The 25,106-nt window shown below is 43.8% G+C and overlaps 2 protein-coding genes across 2 annotated transcripts; both read left to right on the top strand.

The window, feature by feature from the left end:
• The first annotated feature begins 13,372 nt into the window (after nt 1–13,372).
• SMIM8 (small integral membrane protein 8) lies at nt 13,373–15,320 on the top strand. The gene is made up of 2 exons (XM_010222649.2): nt 13,373–13,513; nt 14,968–15,320. Exons 1-2 carry the CDS (start codon nt 13,394–13,396, stop codon nt 15,124–15,126), a joined length of 279 nt encoding a protein of 92 aa, XP_010220951.1. The 5' UTR covers nt 13,373–13,393; the 3' UTR covers nt 15,127–15,320.
• Nucleotides 15,321–17,538: 2,218 nt separating this feature from the next.
• Nucleotides 17,539–23,458, top strand: CUNH6orf163 (chromosome unknown C6orf163 homolog). Its single transcript, XM_010222653.2, is given in 5 exon segments — nt 17,539–17,815; nt 18,844–18,938; nt 19,485–19,592; nt 21,231–21,433; nt 22,922–23,458. Coding segments are annotated over 5 exon segments (1,053 nt in total). The 5' UTR covers nt 17,539–17,667; the 3' UTR covers nt 23,421–23,458.
• The last annotated feature ends 1,648 nt before the right edge of the window (nt 23,459–25,106 follow it).

Here is a 25,106-nt window from a genome sequence, read left to right on the forward strand (position 1 = left end):
CATAACCCACGTGACAGCAGAGCCCTGGATAACGAGGGATGGATGTATACAAAAAAAATGGACTAGGTCTCATCCCAGCTGACAGAAGGTTTTGTTTCATAGTTTACAAGGGAAACTTATGTAGACCAAGCTAATGAAAGCAGAAAGGTGCTCTCAGCAAGGCTCTCTCCTGTTCCTGTAGCTGGAAGATCTTCATGGCATCTCCTCGCTTCTCTCCTCCGCGATTTCCATTCACAGTTTTAGCGGGTGCCTCACAAACAGCAGCAGGGACAACCGCAGGCTCCTTCTGCCTCCAGCCCATCTCCCTTGCGGCTAGACATGTATCCGGCCAGAGGAACTTTTGAAATTAAAATAAATGAAGGTACACCATGCATCTGGCGGGACAGAGAGGGGTGTTCCCTTCCTTTGCTAAGGAAGAAAAAAATACCCTCTCACTTACTTCACATTCACATTTTAGGTAAGCATGCGTGCATATTATTTCTGTTTTTCCAAAGGTTTTCCTGTGCAGCATGTAAAACCTCCTCTAGCTATTTCAGGCTCTCTATGCCACCACCCAGGTACCCTCCACTTAGCACTGTCAGTGATGCAAATATTAATTACAGTCAAATCAAATCTCACAGTCAAATTTATGTCTAGGAGCCAAGTGTCCCAAATTAAATTGACTACCAAATTTCAAATGATTTTCTTTTGTGTGCTAACTTCTCAGTCAATTTATGCTACATTTTAAATCCTATACTTTCTCTCTTGATAATAGTATTTTTCTCTTTCTTAACATTTGAGTTAAAAAAATAAAACACATCCTTCCTAGAATGGTTTATTTTGTAGTTTCTCCTCCACCCAAGCCTTCCCCTGCCCTAGCTCTGGATCCCTCCTTTCCAGAAGGGCGGCCTCAGGAGCGCTTCACAGCAAGGCTCTCTCTCATCCCAGTCAAAAGAGGATTTAAGGCCTTGCTCTCCCCAAGAGCAAATGAGAGTCCCCTTCCCGCGTGGGGCAGCCCTATGAGCTCTGTGTCTCTGGGCAGACCTCTCCAGAAAGGTCAGGTTGCTGATCTGGGTATCTCGTCCTGGCTACCATTAGAGCTGTTGATTTACCGTGAGGATCTAAAGTACCGGTACAGGAATGAATATATTGCTGACTTATACTGCTAGCAGTGTTGAAAAATATATTCTTGGGAGTAATCACTGCCAAACTACTCCTTTATGCCATATAAAAGACAATAAGAGGGGGGTGACAGTTTGGTTATAACATATCAGGTATGTGCTTTTATTTGGCAGACCGGTGACCTTGTCATTAAATGATTTGTTCTGTCCATATCTCCGTATCTGTCCATATCTCCATATCTGCAATTAGAGCTCAAGCAGATGTTCAAGCCAAGCCCTTGCAGGCTAAGGGCTGTGGCTATAAAGATTTCTAGCTGATAAGTCAACACGACATCAGCCCCAAAGGAGCTGAACAGGGAGGCATGAAGATGTGTAGTGAAGTTCAGGCCAGGAGATGAAACACTTCGCAATTATTGTTCCTTTTTCTAGCATTATGTAGTTCCTATTCTAGTATGGAAAATCCAGATATCAACATGCATGAACAGTAACGGGTATGAATGGAGACTGTGAATGAGTTGCTCTCCAGAAGGGTTATCTTACCGAAGGAAAGCCGCAAAGGCCTTTTTTTAGGATTTATGATGTGTGCAGGCACTGGAAGGGAAGGCTGGATTTCATTACTGCATTGAAAATCTGTATAGCTGTAAATGGGCTTTTGCTAATGTCCGTAACAACAGTGACCATCCCTTTCTAATGTAAAAAGCCCTGTGTTACTTATCAAACAATGTTTGCAGGCACCTAAAAAGTGACTGGAAGGTCACCGGTTCTGAGCATGCAGCTGAACAACCTCGGTCAGAAGTTAAAGCTACACTATATATCTAATATAGATTGAGAAATTCACTTTTAGGCCTCATTTCCCACAACTGAGCTGATGCTTCCTTGCCAGGAGCTACCTCAGCAGAAAGATGGATTAGAAGAGAATAACTTCATCCTTCATACCTGCTCTTGTCCATCCCTTGCTTAGGAGAAGGATGTGAAGGGAAAAGAAAGGACTGAAAAAGTCTTCGACAAATTCTCAAGTAGGTCTTGAGCAATGAGCAAATTCTAGCCAGACAGACACCAAAAAAAAAAAAAAAAAGAATTGTAAGGATGAAATCTCTAGGAAGCTTCTGCAAAACGCAATGAAATCTAGCCCTGAGGCAGTGGGGATTTGGCAGAACGACAGATGTCTCCCGTTTTAAGTGGTCTTGTTGGATGAGAAATGGACCTGAAGGACTGCAGGTCCTGCGGCAAGGGGAGCTCCTCTCACACCACCCTGTCGAACTTCACTGTTTCCACCTGCAGCCTCCACTTGCTGCTGAGAAATGGCATCTGCAAGCCCAAAGGGCCACAGAGCTGGTTTTGTGGCATTCCTTGGGCTGCAACCAGCACGGCAGCTCTGTTCCAAGGAGCTGCAAACGTACCTTTAGAAGGCTGTGTTTGCTTTATGCACCGCCGTTGCTATAGAAGATCATGGAGTGTAACTGATGCTGCTGGTTTCGCTGAACTAGCTCACTGAAGCATTGCTAAGAACATAGGGGACGGATCACTTGTTTAAAAAATAGAGTGAGGGGACTTCCAAGATAAGGAGTTATTTAACAGATGAAGAAGGGAGAATTTACTTCATGGAACAGCACAGGCAAATGCTGAAGAAAGGAGAGGTTACATTGACTGAGGCTAGAGAAGCTGCAGACTTTCTGCAGGCAGTATGGAATTCAGCACAACGTAACGACTCAGAAAGACAACAAAAAATGAGAAATGAAATTTTCAAGTGAACGCAAAATTGCAGTAGGAAAAACATTGTCATGCAGGCTTTTGGGACACTGCTCCATAAATAGCAATACATTTTGAAGCAGATACAAAGAGTAGTATCAGGGCACAGCACCCGAGCAAAATTACATTCTAACTAAAGGAAGGCCAAATCCTTGTAGCTAAAGGTAGATTTCAAAGCTGAGATTAGTGGGAGGAGAGTTATTTTGTGCAGAATGAACCAAAGAAGGTCAGGAAGGGTAGCTGGCTAAAGAAAGAGAATGCATATGACATCATTTTGCATCAAAGTAGCACCCAGTATTGAGGCAAACAAATGATTCTGCAGTTTAAGAAAGACATCAACAAAAATGTCAAAAGGGGTTCTATCTGGCACCATGGAAATAGGCTCCAAAAAGATTTAGCCTCTTCTGGAAATTACAAAGGCACAAGAAGGCCTTAAGAGGTAGAAGAAGAATCATTTGCTCCAAGGGCTCAAGAAAATACGGATGGGAACAAAAACTTAAGAGCAGGAATTAGAGGTTACATTTACATCACCCTCCCTGCCCACACTCCACACACATGCAATCCCAATCGGACAAAAGTTAAGAACTGGAGGTACCTTGATTTGCTGTACTCATTTCACAGAATCATTATGCTTGGAAAAGACCTTCAAGATCATCAAGTCCAACTGCAGGCCCATCCTCACCCTGCCTGCTAACCCGTGTCACCTACATGTTCCTTGAACACTGCCAGGGACAGGGACTCCACCACTGCCCTGGGCAGCCTGCTCCAGGGCTTCTCCACTCTTACCATGTAGAAATTTTTCCTAATATCTAACCTGAACCTCTCCTGGTGCAACTTGGGGCCTTTTCCTCTTACTCTATCTGTAGTTATTCTGGAGAAGAGTCCGACCCTCCGTCTCACTGCAACTTCCTTTCAGGTGGCTGTGGAGAGTGACAAGCCCGAGCCTCCTCTTTTCCAGCCTGAATAACCCCAGCTCCCTCGGCGGCTCCTCGCAACACGAGCATCAAACAGAGGCCTGGGCCGCTTCTCCTGCCGCCACGAGCAGGTGATCCCTCCTCCTCTTCATGGACATTATTTGTTTCCTAGATGTAACTTGAAACTGCCCCAACCCCGCCAAACTGTTCATTAAAGACACAAGTGACCAGAAGAGCCCCCACACACTGTATTTCCCTCATAGACACAAATGACTTCTTTGATATCTCCCTTAAGTCTGCACCCACACTCTGCTGAGCAAACCGAGCTACCTCTATGTACCATTAATTTCTGAGTGTTGAATGTAATTTATTGCGTGAAGTGTTTGAATAATGCTATTGTTGATGAATATATTCATCAAATAATCATTTCTATTGTTCAGCGAGGGCTATAAAAGGTTGCCTAATGTGTATTGAATAATGCACCCACTGAAAAGCACAGTGTTATTAAAAGCACAGAGAATTAGTTCACCTAGATTTCAATCATCAGCTCTGCTAATTTAATTACCTTAAAAGCAGAGAAAGTATCCTTGTGCAAAGGAAAAAAAAAGTAAAAAAAAAAAAAGAGTAAAAAAAAATACAGAGACAGCCTACTAAGAAGAGAGGCAGTGGGGAATGTGACCGCACTGGTAGGGGAGCAAAGGGGTCTAGAGCTGCTGTCAGGGGGAAACCAGGAAGGAGTGAGAATTACAGAAAAAAAGAAGATGTATTAGTGAAAACAAAGATGGGATAGTGAGAAAGAGAATGTGACCCTGGGAACTGTAATCTATGAATCTATACTGAAGCAAACTGAACTGGTTTCATTGGACCCGGACTGAGAGATGGAAAATCACTTTCTTTTTCTGAGTAACGCTGCTACTGGGAGACTTTGGTGGCACCAAAGACTTACTTTTTTTCCTTAGGAAAAGAAGGAGAGCCAAAAAGAGTGGCACAGATGTTAAAGCAGAGAGCAGAAGTAGAGAATGACAGAACAGGATACAGGATCATTAAAAAACAAAGGTAGAAATAATTGCAAGAGGTTATCATTTAAAAAAAAAAACACTGAGGATTAGCTCAGTATTTTGAGGGAAAAAAGTATGTGGCACACTCGTTTCCATAAATAAATAATTTCAGATGTTTGTTTGGCAACTGTGTTTTCTCTGCTGCAAAAGAAGAGGCAGCTGGAAACCTCCCTGGAACACAAAGATCCCAAGATCCAGCGTAATCCCAGTCAACGCCACCCTCCTAAACTGCACATGCAGCAGCTGCTCCAACAGTGGAGGATCTGCAGTGGGAGCTGTAGAACTATTGCTACAAGTCACTAACCTTGCCATGTTTTGGATTCTTGTTCAACACCAAGAGTGCCAATTTCCAGGTCTTTATGAAAGAGCCAGCAGGAGAATACAAAGACAAGAAAAAATCAACCTAATACTCTTCAGACAACCTCTCTTCTATCATAAAACGAATACAATTTAACTTTGACCACCCGTGCACAGTCAAACAGCCACCCTGACCGGCTTCCTGGCCAAGCTGTTGGCTCTGCCACTGCTGCTGCCCGCCGCATGCAGCAGCCGATGGGTCTCTGACTGATGCAAGGCAGAAGTTTTCCTCTTCTGATTGATTTCATCCTGCACACCCTCCCAGTGGAAGCGGAGCCCCCTCGAATGGTAAATGTAACCTTCACGGCAACAGCTTTTCCTCACGGATCCGCTAAAAGTAATCCACAGACTCTTAAGTTTGAACAGCATTGGTGTAAACCCTTCGCTAATATTTAATAAGAAATTTAATGCTCTCCTCAAAATATCCACAATGTTGGTACAGGAAACACATGCTGTGGAGGGGGTATGTCCATAAGAGAAGTGGCTTATCCAGGATCCCTCAGCACATCACAGGCAGGGCTAAAAAGAGCCCTGGTCTGTCAAACCCCAGTCCATTGCCCTCATCTTCCTCAGCTTACTGGTTTCAACCTCTCGTTATTTCATGCCTATTGCTAGCTTTTAAGCTCCTCGCAGCAGGAAAAATGTCCAAAAAATGTCATTTTTTAATATTGAGAAGTAAATCTCTGGGTACCGTGATAGGTGAGTATTACAGGTAGAACTCCATAAACTATTAAAGAGTGTCTAAGATAAAAATACAGTGTGTAAAACCGGCCTAGATGTTCATTTGCCAACAGTCTTTCAGAAGCGGCAAGACAGCTCAGATGGAAGATGGCTCTTTGGGTCGCCTAGCACTAGACGGGGGGGTGTTGCTAGTTCGGGTTTTATGCCTGACTTTGGCACCGGCTTTCTGAGCGGCCTGGGGAAAACCTTTCCTCTTTGGGCTTCAGTACCTGAGCTGCCAAATGGTCACTTCCCTGAAAACACCGTTTATAAACCACCTCTTTAATAGGCACTGTAATCTTAACCACTCTTGGCATTTTTATAGCTAGTCATTGCACTACCCCATCTCATTTTGCATTCAGGAAAGCCACGGTCACTACTTAACAACCCAGGAGCTGCTGGGCGCCTCCTGCCAGCTGCTAATGGCTCTCGGCTCCTCCACGATAGATGGAGAGATGGAGAGATGATAGATAGTTCTTGAGGGAGGGCAGAGGGAGTTCACCGTTTCCTCTGTGGCTTTGGTAGATTATGTAATTTTATTTTAAATTAAACTTGGAAGCACCTAGAACTACCTTTAAAAATCTGTTTGGTCATGATGTCTGTATTTCATCACGCAACTACCACTGCATTTCTCATTGACTTCATGCCAAACTCATCTCTTCCATGTTCTCCTGCCCTCCTGATTTAAGCAAAAACTCTGTAGCAACTGGTCTTCAACATTACTCAGCATTGCTCCTGCATCTAGGCTACTATTGTACCACTTTCGTCAACTCTTTTAAAGTGATTTGGCAAAGGCAAAACATGCCCAGTTTAGAACCAGCAATGAAAACCAAAGCAGAGTATCAGCTACGGTACAGTTTGTAACTCTCTAGCAGTTATAAAGTGCTGCAACAGCGCAATGAAAATGGGTTTATATCCGTGTTCTATCCTGGCTGGTGGGACACTTTCATGAGGCTCCTATCAAGCCTGCCTTGATGTTAGAAAAATAATTTCTTGCTCCGCAAAACCCTATTTCATAACAAGAAACTCCAACTTACCTGCGCAGCAGTGGTTACAACTGAACCCCAGTTTTCTAGTGGCATGAGCGCCCAGTGATTCATTTCCGAGAAAGGGAGGTACTGCCCAAGGGAACGGGCTGGTCTCCTAGGCAATACCAACTGCACAAGCAAAACCTGATCGCTCTGCGGGCGCTATTCAAATGAGAACCACGCTGCTATCTATTTAAAGCCACAGATTTTATTTTACCTCTCTCGAGGGCTCCTCGACACCTGCTCTAGCGTCACAGACTTTGTGGCTTTGCGTTAGCTCGGACGCCCCTGAAGACAGGACGATGGGCTGAGACACGTCCCCCGCGTGCCCGTGAACGCGCAGCGACGTGACCACCCCAACCTCGCGCGTGCGCACGGGACACACACACACTGACCACCGGCTGCAGGGCTTCACGTGCCGTTCCCGAAGGCAATAACTAAAACATCCAGCTGGTTCCCCACTCCGGATGCCATTTAATTACTAACTTGTGTCCCGTCTAACTTATACTGCCTCCTCAGCACTGACTTTACTGAAAGATCAAAACAGCACAGAAAGGCCATCAGGAAATTCTTCCTTTCTTAGAAAACACCTTAATAATTAATATTTTTTTTTAAGAAAACTTTTGTCCATGTGAAAAACTTTACACCACTTAAGGTAAACTTGCTGAAAGCATTTAAATGACCTCATGTCCCCCATGTCCCCTCACATCTTCAGCATTTTGTGTCAGGCTGGTATTTTGCTTTCTCTCGCGCCGTTAAGTTCTGCCTCATTATCAAAGCAGAACCTTCTGCTAGGGACACAGCGCTCATAATAACAGATTACACAAACTTTCAAACTTTCCTATTAAATTTTTACATTGCAATGTTTTTTTACCAGGTAACTCGTTTGGGATTGTTAGAAATTTGTTTCTCAAGGAACCGGTTTTTGTTATTGCAATATACTTTGTCTACTGTGCAAGATAATTCCCTCTCTGGACCAGGCAGCTGAGCCACTTATTTTCTAGTAAATAAGCAATCAAATAAACGTATATGGCCTGTCCTAATGCATCTCATCAAGCATCAGTTCCTTGTCCTATTCTGTTAAGCCATTTTATCTGGGATGCGGTTATACTGCTAAATAACATTATAAAAAAAAAAGAGAGAGAGAGAAAGCCTGAACTCGTTGCTTGCTAAATGAATTCTTCATGGTATATAATTCATTTATCTTAAATTTACTGGGATTTTTATCTGGGAGTTTTATGTGACTGTTCAGTAGTTTCATGCAGAGCAGGGTATCAGCAGGGCTCATCTATGTGCCTGAATTAAGAGCTCGGTACCCGCCGGGGAGAGGCTGATGCCTCCAGAGGATGAGTAAGATGCAAGAGCTCGGAGCTCAAAGACGGTTCATTTGGCTGCTCCTGCTGCAGGGAGCTACCGGCAGGGCAGGCACGGCTGCCCAGTGCCCAGGTAAAAGGCACATTCTGCTGGAAAAAGGGGCAGATTCACAGCAGTTAATTTAAAGGCCAAAATCGTTTTAGGAATATTGCGATTACCCGACGAGCAGTCACTATACCACTGAGAAGGGGAAGATTTAACATAAATCTGATTTTTACTATAGCTTTAAAAGGCTTGTAAGCAATTGTAAGTGTCCTATAGAGAGGTTAAGGAAAAACAAAAGAAAAAAAAGCCAGCTCCAACAGCCCATTTGTTATTAATCTCGGCTGCCTGGTTACGATCAGATAGCTAAAGGTCAAAGTCTCTTCAGTGTCTTCATGACATCCACGGTTATATCTCCTTCTTGTCAATATATAAATGTCAGACGTGCCACTCCCCAGTGTATTTCATTAAGCGCTATTATATGTATATTAAAAGGTGGCAGCAAGAGTTTCCTCTGTGAAAACTGTGGAATTTCCAGTCTTCCTAGAAGTGACTTGGATGGTGCCTATGAGGGATAGCATGAACTGAGGGATAGTAACACAGGGCAGAGCTAACGCTCATGTGGAAACCCAGGCCCACAGACAAGCTGCTCCTGGCCTCACTTCCAGGGCCTTAGCAGTGACCACAGCCAGGTTTTCTCACTGATCCAACTAACTTTTGTTCTCTTTCTTTTCTGGCACTGCTGGTTTTCAGCTGGAGCAGGGAGCAAACCCTGCAGACTCCAGGGCTGAGCAATGAGGGCTCGTGCAAGGAGGGTCACAGCAACCACAAGGGAGGACAGGCCTCCCCACGCGCCACGCACGTCCTGGAGCAAGTGCTCAAGGTTACTACAAAATCCCTCTCCTAGGCATGGAGCTGAGAAGAAAGGTTTTGTTTGCTGTAGTGAGCAATAAGGGAAATTTAGCACTGTAGATGTTTGTCTTCCTTTTCAGGAGAAACTGGATTTTTCATTTGAGGGGATATTTCAGTTTTGTTATTATTCTGTTCCTAATTGCAGTGTTGCATTTAGCCAATGAAACATGTGACATTCATTAATGAAAGAAGAACCAACCAAAGTATTCTTTCTGTCCCATTACAAAATTGAGTTTGAAAGATTTACGAGCTTGTTCAGTACCTGAAGAAAAGCAGTTGTTCTAATCTGTGTTGCAAAGCACGGCTGGGCAATCAGTCCATCTCCCAGAGACAACGCTGGTGAACAACAAGTGTTAAAGGAGAAATATATATAATGTTATGAAACAAAAGAAAATCTCTCACTTTCAACAGGTTTACATTTTTTTAATGTTTATTGGCTTAAAACTCTTTTAGATCATGAGCAGAGAGGAGAGGGTTCCCAACACGCACAGGCTGTTTTAAAACTCTGCATCTTTTCAACAAGTACTACACAGATGAGCAACAGCAGCTGAAAGGCTTTTGAGACTGACGTGAACTGAGCTACAAGGATATAAAAAGCTCTCTACAGCACCTCTGCCTAGCTGGACGTTAGCTGGTTTCTCCTGAATTTATTTCCTTAATATGGCAATGTTGTTTTACATGCCTCAGTGGATTAATTATTCCTCTCTCCGTTAGCTGCGAATAAGGTGGAGGAAAAACTCAGAATTCATCATTTTTGCTTTCTTTTTCCACTCGCTGTCCGTTCACCCAGAGCTGTTATGCAAACAGAATTACATCCCAATTGTCAAAACCAGTTAAAATATTGTTACATTCATGGAGCATAAAAGATTGCAAAAAGCTGGCAAAGCAGGAATATGAATAAGCAATAGACAAGTATGAAAAATGTAACAAATATGTAATGAACGATGCCTCTCTCACTACAACTCATATCAGTGTTTAAGCTTCAGAAAAACAATCCACCTCAAAAAAGATAAAAAGGAGGTTTCTGTGCCCCTATAGATCCGTGGCTGTGTGTCTCTGTAAGCGAGACAAGCTGATCAGAAGCCCGAGGTGCCCGGTCTCTGTTTGGAAGGCACCGCGGCGCTGGGAGGCAGGAGCTGAGGGGGACGCGCCGCGCGGGGATCGCTCGCGGCCACGTCCGCCCCGCAGCGCCGGCGGTAACGGGACGCGGATCCCGTTATCCGCGGCGGGAGCTGCTGTGACGCTGCGCGGAGCGCAACGGCCAACGTGGAATCCCCAATGAATTTATTCAAAAGGGAAATAAATCGCAGTAACAGTGTTAGGTTTGGGAAGGGGAGGGGTTTTTTAATGTTTACTTCTCAGGAGAGACGCTGAGATATTAAGATGATGAGTGACTTTGTGAAAAATCAGAAAGACCACGGATGCTTAGAGTGCTGCCATTTAGAGAGTATCATCTTCTGCACAAAGATGCTAGATAACTTAAGGAGCATGAATGACCAAGCTTTTCCACAGCCTGTTAGGATCAGATAGCAAAATAATGTTCACATTAAAGGTAAAGTAAGATATTTTGCCACAGCCATGAAGCAAACAAGAAACAGCAAGCAGTCCAAACGTGTTTTTTTTTTTTTTTTCATTTTACTGCAGAGCTGAGCTGGATATTTTGCACTCACTTAGCTTACGCGAAGTACACCGTTTCTAATTTCCTCTCTGGCTCTCTTCTCGGTATGTATAAGGCTTTGTCACATATAACTTCCTGCAAAATGTATGTTTTTCTCTATCCAAATCTATTCTTTGTACTTCCTTCCCAGTCAATGACGCAGTACTTGGGACTTAACTGTCCTTTATGGAAAGTACTAGGGAATCATCAGCACTCTAATGAATTTTGCCAATGTCCCTATTGCAAAGTGGTTGCATTATCAAGCAAAGGTCTTTTGGCTTATACCACAACCCCTGGGAAATATTACCCTGACCCAAAGCCATGAGTTTTGTCTTGACGGATGGGACAACCTTAACAACATTGGCAGGTAGGAAGAGGTGCACGAGCAGGTGAGTGAGGACACTCAGTCCAGAGCTGTCTACTACGTGGCCATCTGCCCCTAGCTTCATCTCTGTGATTTTACACATCCTTCCCACTTTTGCCTGCCTGTTACCCAAAGGAGAGCTCATCTGTGTCCTTCTCCACTGTCCAGACACTGATTTGCCGAAGTTGCAAATTTCTCCCCTTCTTCATAAGGTAGCTGAAACTGTCCAGCAGCAACAAAGTCGGTGGAGACGGCAAGCGGGGCCCCAGCCGGTGTCACTGTGTGTGCTTTGTTCCCGCAGGAATCAGGCAAAAAGAACCCTCACGTTATTGCAGGTGGTTATATTAATTTCACGAATAATAGAAAACACGGCAGCATTTATGTAAGCAGGAGTCTTTAGATGCCTGAAATCAACAGGAACACGGGTCCAACCACCAGAAACTGGATGTTTAAATCAAAACCCTTCCCATGTCCCAGCAGACAGTGCTTCCAGAGGCACCTGTCTCCATGCTGTATGTGCTGGGATCCCAGGAACCTGGGAGCAACAAACGGGACAATTCCTTCGCTTCTCTTTTCCCTTTTCCTGTACCTGCTTATGCACGAATCCACACCAGCAGGGACTGCCCAGCCCATCTGTGGGCAGACACAAAACCAGGTTGGGGCCCCCCAGGTCCCCAGTCGCTGTCCCCCGGCTCAGCCCCACCGAGGCCGCCCTCCCCAGCCACCCTCCGCCTCATCTCTGAGGTAATTCCTGCTCTTTGGGGGCCCGCGGGCTCCCTCCGCCGGCCCCCGCTCGCCGCCACTTCTCCCCCGCACATCAACGACCAGCCCTGCCTGCCTGTCAGGCCGTTGCACCCGCCTGGACGGGGCGGCGGCCCGCAGTGGGGTAGGGGGTTACATTTTCGGTTGTATTTTTGGCGCTTTATTTATTTTTTATCAGGCAGGAAGACGCCCCAAACGGCCGGCGCAGCCGCGCCCAACCGCCCCCGCGGCCGTTGGTGCCCGCGGCCTCCGCCCGCGAGGGGGCGCCCCTCCCCCCCGCGGCGCCTGCGCGAGGCCCGGCCCGGGCGCGGTGAGTGGGGGGGAGGGGGCGCGCGGGGCGCGGAGCGTTAACGGTTCCCGCGCCCAACGCCCACCCCGCAGCGTTGGAGCCGTTGGTGGCTACGCGGGTTGTGTCTCCTCCGGGCCCTCCTCGGAGGACCAGGCTGGTTCCCTCGGGAAAACTGACCCCCTCCTCCGCGGCGCAAAGCCGCGAGCGGGGCCTAGCGCGGAGCGGTGGTCGCGGGGAGCGCCCCAGCTCCTGCCGAGGCCAAGGGTGGCTGTCCTCGGCGCGCCGCTGCTCAAGGGCAGCCCCGGGAGACGGGTTGAGCTGTTGGGGCTTTGTGCTTAGCGTATTGGGGCCGGCTGCCGTAAGGCTGAAGTGCCTTGGGCCCCTGCGTTGCTTTGACCGAGCTTGGGGTCTGGCCTCCCTGGTTACTTTTGGGTGACCTTGGTGTTGCCTTAACCTCCTTGGTCGCCTTTGGGTGACCTTGTTCTGACCTGCTGTCCCTACTGTGCCTAGGGGCCTGCATAGCAGGGCAGACTTTCTCTTCAGCTCTCCAGTAAGCGCTGTAAACCAAAGACTTGTTTGGCTCACATTCACTCAGCTTGTTTGTGGGCGTTTTTTTGTGTGTGTTTTGCTCCTCCGGCGTGAAAATGACATAGAAGTTTGGGACAACTCTGGGGGCCGTATTTGGGGCCACACTGCACGAGGCATGGGCTCTAAGGCTAATAAACGAAGAATGTGCCCTGGTACGTTTGCTGTGGCTTTGCTTGTTCAGTGATGTGGACTACTGTTAGGTCCACAGACAGCTTAAGCATCACTCAGGTGCCAGTTAGAAATAATAAGCCCGTGAGGTTTACATTTGCTCTGTAAAGATCTTCATCTCCAAAGGTTCATTTTAGAACGCACAAAACTGAAAAGATTTGAAAATCTGCATGCTTAAAGTGGAGAGGTTAGGTAACATCAAGTGGGATAGTTATTGTATACACAAGTTTGTGCTGGAAGAATGAAATCTGAGTGTCAGCTCAGATTCACTTAGATCTGAGTGTCAGATTCACTGAGTCTAGTTTGTTTGTTTGAAGAAAATGACCTGTATTTTTTATTTTGTCTTTAGGAAGTATTCAAAATTAATTAAAATGCCTTCCACCAAACCGTCAAATGAAAATGAAACACCTAAAGAGAGAATCCCAGGATTGAGGGGTGTTCGAACCACCACCCTCTTCCGAGCTGTGAACCCAGAGCTCTTCATTAAACCTGTAAGAGGCTCCTTCAGGAGCAGCTAAATACGCTTAGAGAGACATTGTTGCTTTAAAATAATAAGCTCGATTCTTTGTGCATTATATAAGCATCTCTTGTTATGCAAACCACACAGTAGTGTAACTAAAAATGTTTGGTTTTTTACAGTCTGATTGTTAAGTGCCCAGAACATTATATTGTTTATATCCGTTTTTTACTGCACCATTATATTGTCCGATCCTTTCGTATCTAATTGAACTTCTTTCAGGAACACTGCTTACAGACATGCTGTCCTTATCACGGACAGGTTGAGTAATATGAATCCTCATAAATATTGAAAAGGGAAAAAAATCTAAAATACATGTTCTTTAATAATAATGAACGGGAATTTTTTGTAGCTTCCAAATATTTGGTAGATTTTTCTTTTTCTCTCTGTCTCTCTCTCCTTATATATACCCAGAGTTTTAAGAGTCTGTAAAAATGTTGGTGCCCTTCCTTGTGTCCTGTAGCATGCTTGCTTTCTCCTGCTTTCTATATTTGTCGGTGTCATTATATATACATATGCAATTAATATCTTGCTTATTAGAGAAGTTAATAGCTGTTTAAAAAAACCAGTTTCATCTTGCTTGATAGCAGGTACTCAGCTCATTTCACTGATCAGAGGCACCTGATTCCATGCTGTTAGAAATCCCACCAGTATTACTAGCTCTGGCACCGACTGTCTCTTAACATTCATAAGGTGGTAACTCAAAAAACTAAATGTTAACAGAAAAATAGTGAGGCAATATTTGCCTACTGTTCCTGATGCAGAGTTTATTAACCATTGTGATGAGGGAGGGTGACATGGCAGAGTACTTTAAATGGACTTTTATGTAGGATAGCAGTGTGATTTAAACATTTCAGCCCATTTTCTTGTTAAAATATTTGCTTTTATAATTAAATTCGTGATACTTGTTTTATTCACACCTACAGAACTCAGTGCTATTAGCAAAACTGGGTCAAATTCTGTGTATATAATAAATCAGACTTTGTGACAACAATATATGATCAGTTTCAGAGAAATAAAGTCACTTGGCAGGAGCATAGTGCGTTGTCCCCCAAGTATGTGCAGCCAAATGTTATTAGAAGCTCCCACCAGCCATGTGCAGTAACTGTTTTTGGCCAGTTCGTTCATGCTCAAGCAGTGTTTGTACCCAGGAAAGGACAGCACTCTGGTGAATACCGTGTTCTGTGTCCAGAAAAGGAGAGCCCTCCTTTTCAGAGGGGGCTCCTGTTGCTGTCATAAAGTCAGGTCTCCCTCTTGCTTCTCATCCAAGCCATTTGGATCAGTCTACCAAAAAAGCAATGACGATCTTTGCAAATGATAAAATAACACTGATTTGCACTTTCTAATCTAAGACTGAAACTGTTTGTGATGAAGAAGAAAATGTTTTGAGTACAAATGCATACTAATCTCTTTTTTTTTTTTTGACAGAACAAATCTGTGATGGCATTTGGACTTGTAGGAATTACCCTCTGTGTGGCCTACCTTGGTTATTTGCATGCAACAGTAGAGAATAAAAATGACCTCTATGAAGCAATTGACAGTGAAGGATCCAGATATATGCGGAGGAAAACTTCCAAGTGGGACTGAAGGAGGAAGGAAGGATATATGCAAATCAGTCACAGAGATTTTCAGTGCAACTACCATTATTTTCTCCGTCCATTGAAATGATGGATAAATGTCTCTCGGCATATAATCCAATTTAAGTTTCATTTTAAATTTCCCCCTATAAAATAAATTGTAATTAAGATATATGCAAACAGTAAAGTGATTTTAATATTTGCTGCCTGGGATGCTCATAAGCACATTAGTGGAGACACATTTGACTCTCATGTACAGACTAGCGAAGTAAATGCTCACAGGAATGTACTTGATAATTCAACTCATTGTTTGATTAAGGTGAAAGCAAGGGTTTGTCCTTTGTTTTTTGAACAGGAGGTATATTACATCATCTGTGAAAAGGATAACAGTGATGTCTTGTTCTGCTGAAAGATGACAATTATAATTTTGCAATTAAAATATTTTTAGAGATAATGTTAGATTTGGTAGAGATGTAGAGATGTTGCTGATGCGTTTTATTTAATAAAGGAAATTGTAAAATACAGACCAAAAAGATCCTTGGATTAGTCCATACTATATGGGACAACCTTTCTTACTTCTTTGAACTACTTTTTTCCTCACTTTCTGAGGAAATGAAACTTCAGCCTTTTCTTTATCAGTTGTCTAGCTCTCATGAAAAGATTTGAAACAAGAATACACCCCAGCAAGTTTTATTAAAAAAATAGCCAGGTAGAGGAGAAAAACTTAGCGCAGTGCTGCAGCCAAGAGAGGCAAGGAAGAACTCAGCCACCGCGCAGCAGAGCAGCGAGCGCCTTTGCACGGGCTCGCCAGGCAGCGTGTTCAGCACCGGCGGGTGAACGGTGCAGGGCCCTGGGGTTGGAACTGGAGAGCGCTGCGTGGGACAGACCTGGGCTGGAGCCGGTGGTGCCGTGAGAGCTACACAGAAAAAGGGGTGATTTTGAAAGAGAAGAGTTAAGTAGGAGAAGGTCCAAATTTGTGAGAAGTCAAGCATTGTTAGTTGTGTAACTTCTTGTTTCTAATTTGCATTTCAAAAACCACTTTCCTCCAAATTGCAAACTACCTTATATAACGTTAATATATTATAAGTCACTGAACTGGGATATGGAAAGTCTGTGTTCACTGGGTCCTTATGGGCACATGAAGAAAAGAATTCATCAATGTGAACAAGCTCAGTTACTGCCTGTGTGTTGGAGGGGACGAGGGGATGTGGTGGCATTTACTGAGCGCATGAGGTGCTCCACACGTGACCTGCCTGCCTCGCAGGGCCTTGAGCAAAGCGGGCAGAAGCGCAATCAGTCATTTTCAAATATTTGAGAATAGTGTGGGGTTCGGTTTCCTTAAATGCCTTAAATCCTTAAATTATGTTTCGTGAACTGAATATGGATCATTGGAAGGTACTGAGAAAAAAAAGGGGGAAGGAGGAAGGTCTAGGACCAACCTGGGCAGAGCCTAGGGAATGGGCTTCATAAAAATGTGTCTCAGAGGGGCCCTGTGCCCTGGTGGATGGAGCAATGCCTCCCTGACCAGACTAATCCAGAACAGTCCTGCCTGGAGGAAGAGTGAATGTTCACACTTGTTCTTATTTTTAAGATTCTTCATCTTTATCATGGGAGCTGCTATACAGGTAACTCTCTTAATGCTACAGAAATTATTCATAAAAAGTTTAAAATCAATTATTATACAAGTGCAAATGCAGAGAGGAACGTCAATGGAGACTAAAGTAGTAATATGGGAATTTGTTGTTTTAAATACCTATTTTATACACATAAAAACTGTGTGTTGAGATTAAAGCAAAAATTCCCACCCGAGCAAAACCGTCAGCAACAAAACTTGTTCACAGAGCTCTTGAGGCAAAGCTCCCTTATGCATACAGAGGATAGGCAAGCAACACAGTACGATTTATTCTATCCTGGTTCTCTCAATTCTATCTTCAGTATCGTAATAAACATTTATGAGAGATGAGAGCTGGCTTGACAGGAACTTTTGTACGTCAAAATAATTTCCTGGGCAGGGACTTTTTTTCAGCTTTTTGTCATCTCCTCATTATGCTCTTTACCACCTACAGCAACAAAATGCTGCAGTTCAAGTATCTGAACAGTGACTAGTGCCCCATTCTTAAGATCGCTGCAGACGACGACATGCCTGGAATGGGAATTATTGACATTCAGAAAAAAACACACAAAAAACGGCACGAGGCCCCAGGCGGTGCCGCTTACCTGCGATCTTTGTGAGCAAAGCGAGCTCTGCCTGGTAACGGTTGCCACGTCGAAGTTGCACTAAGGCTGAAAAGGGGTCACTTTATAGAAACCCCCCTCGTCACCTGCCTGCAGCATGTGACTGACCTGTCAGCATGGCTGAATCTTAACCCAAAGGCCAACGTTTCAGATAACGGGGGAGAAAAATAATGATCAATGATTTTTTTTCTCTCTGCGCTGGCTTGTGTGTTTTCTGTCGCAACAATAAGCAGCCTGCCTGCCAGCAAGAGAGCTCTCCAGAAGAGAGTCCTGACGTTTTAGCGACGGTGCTGCAGAACGAGGCTAGAATACCGCAATGATCAGAAACCCAGATTTCAGCTGCTTTGTTTGCTGTGCTCTCTGTTCAAAAATATTATCAACACCACCTTCCCCTGCTACCTTTGATCGGATTCGGGAGTATAAGCCTTTCAAAACACGGTATTACACTCATCAGGATATACTGGGTAAGTTTCTGAGATCCTTTCCTCGCAATTTGGGATTCAGGAATTCTCGAAAGGCTGCTATACCTGTCCGGTCTTGAGGGTCGTGGAAGAATTCACATTTCAGTAAGAAATAATTGCACTGTCCTTCTGCACGTCTGATGGGGGCACCGAGCCAACGGCACTGCCGCACGTGAAGGCATTCAGATTTGCACATGCAAACATTTTCTAAGGCTCATACAGATTGCAGAGAACTAGACTGCACAAAAATTTGTGAGCATCATCCCCCCATCCTGCAGCAGGGCCCAGCTGGGATACTCGATCCTGAATCCTACCGTCTCCCATCTGACCCTGACCAGTGACTGATCTTGAAAGTCCGTCAGGGCCTGGTACAAGCTCTATGTAAATCATCAGAGTTTTCCCTTGTTATCAGTACCGTTGGGACTGAGAAAGCAAGTTTTTCTTTCTGTGTTAGTTTTAGCACAGTTACCATCTCAAGTCTCTGCGTTACAGCTGTGCTGAGCATAACTTTAAAAAAAAATAATTTAAACATAGCTAGCGCTTTCACTGTGGGAAAAGGCTAAACAAACAGCTGACTCTTCAGAGTGGGATGCCATACTGACATAAACACGCTGCAAAGCTGAGGTTTGCTTTCCCTAGCATGCCGCAGCTGAAACTTCAAGGATGAAGGAAAACATATGGCAGCATTCGTATGTTCAAGAAAGCAGCAAGAGTGTGAAGCAACTTCATACGCTAGGCCTAGTTATCATAGACGTTTCCGATCAGCAGTAGGGAGTTCTGTTGAAATCGGGCTGTGTTTTTCACCTAATGCTCAGTGCAAGAGGGGTGTGTTTGGTTTCTGTTTTAAACAGTATCAAGGTCTTTGAAAGCGCAGTCGAATGAAGGCTGTACGCATCTCACGACACAAGGCCTCGGGACTTTTCTGACATAAACAATGTAAAACACAATCAGAAGGCCTTAGAAAGCCTCCTTTTACATTATTTTCTCTGTGGTTGTTTGCTGTGCACGACCCAATCATGTTGATTGTACAGAGATTGGAGCAGGCATTCAGCAGGAGCTGCATAATAGGAAGGAAGCAGAGATACAAGAGCGTATGGAAAAAATGAAGGCTGAACTTTGGACACAGGTAAATTTAATTGCACTACTGTCATTTAAATGATGACGATTCTTTGGACTGTTCATTGTAGCATAAAGAGAGGATACAAATCTTTGAGGTTATTGCTCTGGAGCTGCCATTAATTTCAGCCTGTGCGTTGTTCATAGATTTGGATGTGCACAGATTTCCCCTGTTCCTCATCTCAGTAAAGCGTACCCTGAATTAATAACAAATTTTACGTCTGTTCAGAAAATGGCCTCTAAAGCACCCAAAAGTTAACAGCTGGTAAATCTGTTCCATATACTGCTATGTAAGATTCTCAAACTGCTCTTTATATTATATCTACATGGAGTGATTACAACTGTGGCAGCTCAGTACTCCCGTGACCAGCTTTAACAGTAGTCGCTGTAATAATACTGTCAAATAGGCCAAAATGCATTTGGTCCTCTACATTTAAATTTAACTTGTTCTAATTTTTTAAATCACAAAACTATTAGATACATAACTTTTGCTTCATCTTTATAGCATGTTAGTAGAATGCTAGCAACTATATTCAAATAATTGCTTGTTTTAAAGGCTGAAATGCACACAGAAGATATGGTGGAGAAAGCGCTTAAAGAGGCAGCAGCAAACCACAATGCATTTGTTCAAGACCTTAAACAAAAACATGGACAGGAATTAAGGGTATGAACAGGTTTGCTTTCATTATTGTGGAAATAGCCAGCATGACAATATTATCTTTTTAACAATTCAGACTTTATTTTTTATTTATTTATTTATTTTAATATTTGCACATATCCATGATCTTCATTCATCTCGGATTTGAACTTTAGTGTCAGGTGAAGCGAAGAGCCTGAAAGATTTACACCAGTAGGTTTTTTTAACTTGTGCCAAATAGGATGTGACCTTCATCTACCTGGTTCTCTAGCTAATTTTCACTTTTGGGCCTCAATTCAGGCAGCCACTTAACATGATTAAGTGCATTTCCTAAGGGCAGTTAAATGTATGGGCTTAATTTTAAGTTTGTTCTAAAGCTTCTTGTACATCAAAGCTAGGCAAGCATTTAACTGATTTGCCAAACCTGTAGCCTGGATGGGGTGGTGCTGAAGGAAAAATGCCAATATAACACACATATTTCTAAATTAAGCACATCTTTAGTTTTTAATTCTATGTGTATTCAACACATGCTTTCCAAGGCTTTTTAAATATCTGAGAAAAGACTCAAAGACACCTACTAAGAGAAAGGAAGGCGACTGCATTCTGGAATGGAGCCTTCCTGCTTTCTGCACAGTTTCACGGGGCTTTTTTACCGATAGAGCATCTGAGCACCCTTCAGTGAGGCCTTAAGCAGTAAGTCTTACACTGTCATCGTCAGCCTTGCAGCCTCCTCCCAGAGCTTGAAGTACACACAGAGAATTGCTGGAGTGTTTTGCTTTGGAATTTTATTTTATACAAGTTCCTAAATAGCTATCTGTTTATACTGCCAAGCAGTCAAAGCAATGTGCTTGGCATTTCAAGAGAAAAAGCAGTTAGCTTTACAGTGGTCTTAAGTTTCTGGCAGAACCTGTTCCGTTGTATGGAGCTGTTTTCCAAGAAAGCTCTGTCGTTTGCTGTCATAGCATCTGCCGAGGATAGTTAATAGAGCATCAATTCCTCTTGTTTAACTGTTGGAGCACTTTCCATGAGCCTATTAACTATTTCTGTAGACCCAACTGCTCGGGATTTAGACACACTATTTGTACAGATAAAATTAGCTCCAGTACCTGAGAACTAAAGAGCCGATACGAAACTCAGCGAAATTCAGCATTTTTGCCTATATAGAAAACAAGGATGACGTTCCAGGCTGTTTTTGAGGTCGGAGCAGGGAGGTTAGTGCCTTGCTGCTGGACACTAAGGATGCCAAGGAGCCCCAGGTAACACAGAGCAAGGTCTGTGCTCAAGGGCCCGGTGCAGTCAGTCCATGGGACCGGTGTTGAGCAGGGGCCTGTGCACGGAGGCAACTAGGAAGCATGGTGCTAAAATTGCTGTTTTCACTACCAGAACTGGCAGCCTGCAATCACAAAGACACCAGGGCTTTTACAGGCATTTTAAAAATAGTTTCAACATTTTATTTGGAGCATATAAGGGACAGAGTGTTAATTACTGTGGATACCCCCCCCCACACAAAATTCCCTGCTGGTGACATCGGTCACCTCTGTTATCTTACGATACTGAGCTGCTAACTATGTTCTGGCCTCTCTTAAATCTAAGACCATAAAAAAAGACACTGTCATTGCTTGTGATATATTGCTGAAGTCCTTTTTTTTACCCTTCTTGCTCAAGGAAGCGGTGAGGAAGGCGAAGGCCGAGATGCAGGAGGCCATGGCGGATGAGCAGAGGAGGGAAGTGGAAGCAGCGGAGCAGCGCATGCTGCACAGGCTCCAGCGGGCCCTCCTCGAGTGCGCCCACGACAAGATGCAAGCCGTGGCCGAGGCCAGGAGGCAGGAGCGGGAGGCGGCCTGGAGCGAGACCGCCCAGCAGCAAAGGTGGTCCCGGGGATTCCTGGGCCTTGGCTCGCAAACACCTTGCGCTAATGAAACCCGCCAGGCTCGCGCAGCGGCGTTGGTCAGGGGCTGGTCTTCCGGGAAAAGAGGGACAGACCCTTTAGAAAAACTGTTCTTGGAAATGTAAGGTGACCGGCAAGACTTCCAGGCGCCCTCTCTCACTAACTCCACATAGAATAATAGAATCACAGAATCACAGAATGCTTAAGGTTGGAAGGGACCTCTAGAGATCATCTAGTCCAACCCCCCTGCACACGCAGGGTCACCCAGAGCACGTGGCACAGGACTGCGTCCAAGCGGGTTTTGAAGATCTCCAGAGAAGGAGACTCCACAACCTCTCTGGGCAGCCTGTTCCAGTGCTCTTCCACCCTCACTGTTAAAAAATTTTTCCTTAAGTTCATGTAGAACTTTTGATACTTCAGTTTCCAGCTGTTTCCTCTAGTTCTGTCGGTGGCCACCAGTGAAAAGAGGCCAGCACCATCCTCCCCACTGCCTCCCTTGAGGTACTTATATACACTAATGAGATCCCCTCTCAGACTTCTCTTCTCCAGGCTGAACAGGCCCAGCTCCCTCAGCCTCTCCTCATAGGGCAGATGTTCCAGGCCCCTGATCATCCTTGTGGCCCTGCACTGGAGACTCTCCAGCAGCTCCACATCCCTCTTGTACTGTACATGTAGACTTAAATCTGTATATTTTGTCTCAAAATGCCACTATCACAAATCTAAGGATTATTTTATTTTATTTTATTTTATTTTATTTTATTTTATTTTATTTTATTTTATTTTATTTTATTTTGTTTTGTTTTGTTTTATTTTGTTTTGTTTTGTTTTGTTTTGTTTTGTTTTCTTAAGGCTGATTTACCATATTTAGCAATAAAGAACTCATGAGCTTATTGGGCCCTTCATGATATCTTTGCAAAACCTGAAGAAATGTGTTTATATGGAGAACTAGAGGCTGTGGAAGAATCTCGTTATATACACCCTTGGTAATTAAACAGCTCGGATTTCACAATAACATCACAGCCTTCTCCCTTAAGAGTAGAACATGTTTTATTTTTGACAGCACGACTAGCAGAATAGCCCTGGTGTGCCACAGTGAAAAGATCAGCTCTTCAGGAATGTTCCTGTTTGCTGGGAGTCTTTTAGTTAGTAAAAAAAACTAATTCTTTACATTATATTTTTTCATTCAGAAACAAGCATCATTAAAATATTATCATGGAGAAACATGTAAAGTTAGAATGTTTTGCAACTGGACACCCAGCTACGTTTTTCTGTCATTAGCAGCCTGCTCTGCTATTCAATTTCTGTGGTCTTATAGGAAGCTCTGATTTCATGTATATTTGTAGTTGAATAAGAAAAGTTTTTACAGTAACCTAAATAGACTTGAATTGTTTTATTTATTTTTAATGTATAATCTTTGATAACAGGTGTTTCCTACAAATCTCTCTTTTTTTTTTTCCTTTGATAATAGAAAGCACTCAGACAAACTCAAAGAAGCAGGTATATTAGCTGAGGAAGTTTATCTTAAGAACATAGAGCAGTTAAAGACAGAAAAAAATAAGGAGATGAATATTGCCCTGGATATCATACAAAGGAAGAATCAGTGTGAAACTGAAAAACAGCTCAGAGAAGCAGAGTCCCTACATCATCATGAGCTGGAAAAAGTGATGATGACTCTGGATGCAGCAGAAGACCAGGTGAAGACTCTCATCCAAAAACTGGACAGAATGACAGCTTGGAAGGACAGTCTGGAAACTGAAATACAAGCAACGAGGCAAGCTTTTCAAAAGTATATTGATGCCACATTTCCTAACCTGTCTCCAGGACAAGCAGACTTTATTCTGCCACTCAGAACAACATTGCAAGAGAAAGATACCCCAAAAGAAGCAGAGGAGAATGACAAGGAATATAAGAGAGCTGGTACTCGAAGTGCAACATTCACTGCGAAGGTAACCTAGAATTGCAAATAGGCAATACTGAAAAAATAAATGCATTTCTGTTCACTAAATTATCTCTCTGTGGTTAGAAAGAGACAGAGAAAAATAATCCCTGCTATTTTAAATAACTATATTATGCGCCATGCTTAGAAACTATCCATTAATCATTATTTTACAAGTGCTAGGGCAGAGATTGGAACATACAGCACATGAAGAGGGTCCCATTCTTGAACTCGAGGAGGGTTCAGAAAATCTGTCTCACAGTGAAGTGCTCGGCCTGTGAGGACTGTTGGCTGTGCCCCTTTCCTTCTCCAGTGTGCAGTTAGACACAGGCTCTGAATGCCTCCCACTTGGGTTCTGCGGCTTGCAGAGTGGTAAGATTTTATTCAGTGTCATCTTAATGAAAAACACTGTGGTGTATGCAAGTGGATTATTGCATAACTTTCGCTCTGTTTCAGAATATGGAAAACACAGAATGATTACTGACAGCCATAGTCTTAAAAGAAGTATTATTATAAAGAAGGCAAAGATAAATTTTCCATTCTCTCATCCAAATTTAAAACATCAGTGTTGCATTAACTTTTTTTTCTGATGATTTTCTGCCTTTCAGTTTTTAAATTAAATTAAATTTCTAATTGGAGCACATAAGATTTTCTGTCAGGGTTCTCCAAATTTCCAGAGTGCTGTGGATATTTTACACTATCGACAGTTATTAAGCAGTGTATATTTATGCATGTGAAATCTTCTACTATTAAAAATAAGATTCAACAATACAGACTAGACAGAAAAATAGGTTTGTCTACAGAGGGGAAAGAGACTTCTGTCGAGTCCCTATTTCTACCCTGATACATACAATCTGCAGCTTGAATGTTGAGCTGTCTTTGAGAAATAATTGTAGGACCATATGTAGTATTTGTGGAATAGGAAACAGGGCATCAGCTGTTCCCTCACAGGATTTCCTATTCAGTGTCTGGATTCATTTTGTCTGGAAACAAGGACTGAGTATTTCGTGATCGAATCTAGATTTCTGCAGATCCTTCCAGTCTCTCCTGCAAGGCTGCTGGGTGCCGTCCTGGCCTGGCACTGGCTCTGCAGCTCCTGCTCTGCGGTGCCAAGGGTCTCCCCGCAGTGAGGGCAGAGCATCTCGGCTCACTGCTCCTGCCTGCTGGCTGCAGGATACGGCTGAGCCACAACTGCAGAGCAAAGGGGGTTTGGCCATTTCTTTGCTTCAAGCAAGATCTTTGGGGTTCTTAGATGCTGAACAGCTGCTCCTTCCCCAGGTCCATTTTTGAAAGCGAGAGGTACGTGTTTGAAAGCACATCTTGTTTGAGGGACACCACCTAGGCAAAGAGCACTTGCCTGGGGGACAGCTCAGGTGTATCTGTTCACACGCGCCTGCAGCCCGGGCTGCTTCAGACTGTTCTCTAGCGGCAGTACTGGACCTGAGATGCAGCCTGCCTAAATGTCTGATTTGCCTTCACTGTGTATTTTTTAAAATTCTTTTTCAAAGCGTTTTGCTGAATATTCTCTAAAGCTTTGTATTTTATTTGTTACTTGTTAATCTGAAAACACTGTGTAGCATTCAGAGTATGAGCTCGGGGGTTCAAAGGAGCTTGTCTTTCCCTTTCTGTAGTCGAGTACGTTAAAGAAAGCTCTCTGCATTCATCTTGTTTAGAGGAACTTTTAAAAGCATAGTCGCTGCAGTCTGTTTTCCTCAGG

Source organism: Tinamus guttatus, unplaced genomic scaffold (assembly GCF_059628265.1).
Source record: "Tinamus guttatus ecotype Peru unplaced genomic scaffold, ASM5962826v1 Tinamus_guttatus_pri_ptg000070l, whole genome shotgun sequence".
NCBI lineage: Eukaryota > Metazoa > Chordata > Aves > Tinamiformes > Tinamidae > Tinamus > Tinamus guttatus.

Excerpts from the sequence above, each read along its gene's own strand:
- SMIM8 (XM_010222649.2), top strand. The coding sequence starts at position 13,394 with ATGCCTTCCACCAAACCGTCAAATGAAAATGAAACACCTAAAGAGAGA. Across the intron at positions 13,514-14,967 it reads CAGAGCTCTTCATTAAACCT|AACAAATCTGTGATGGCATT; the intron begins GTAAGAGGCTCC and ends TTTTTTTGACAG.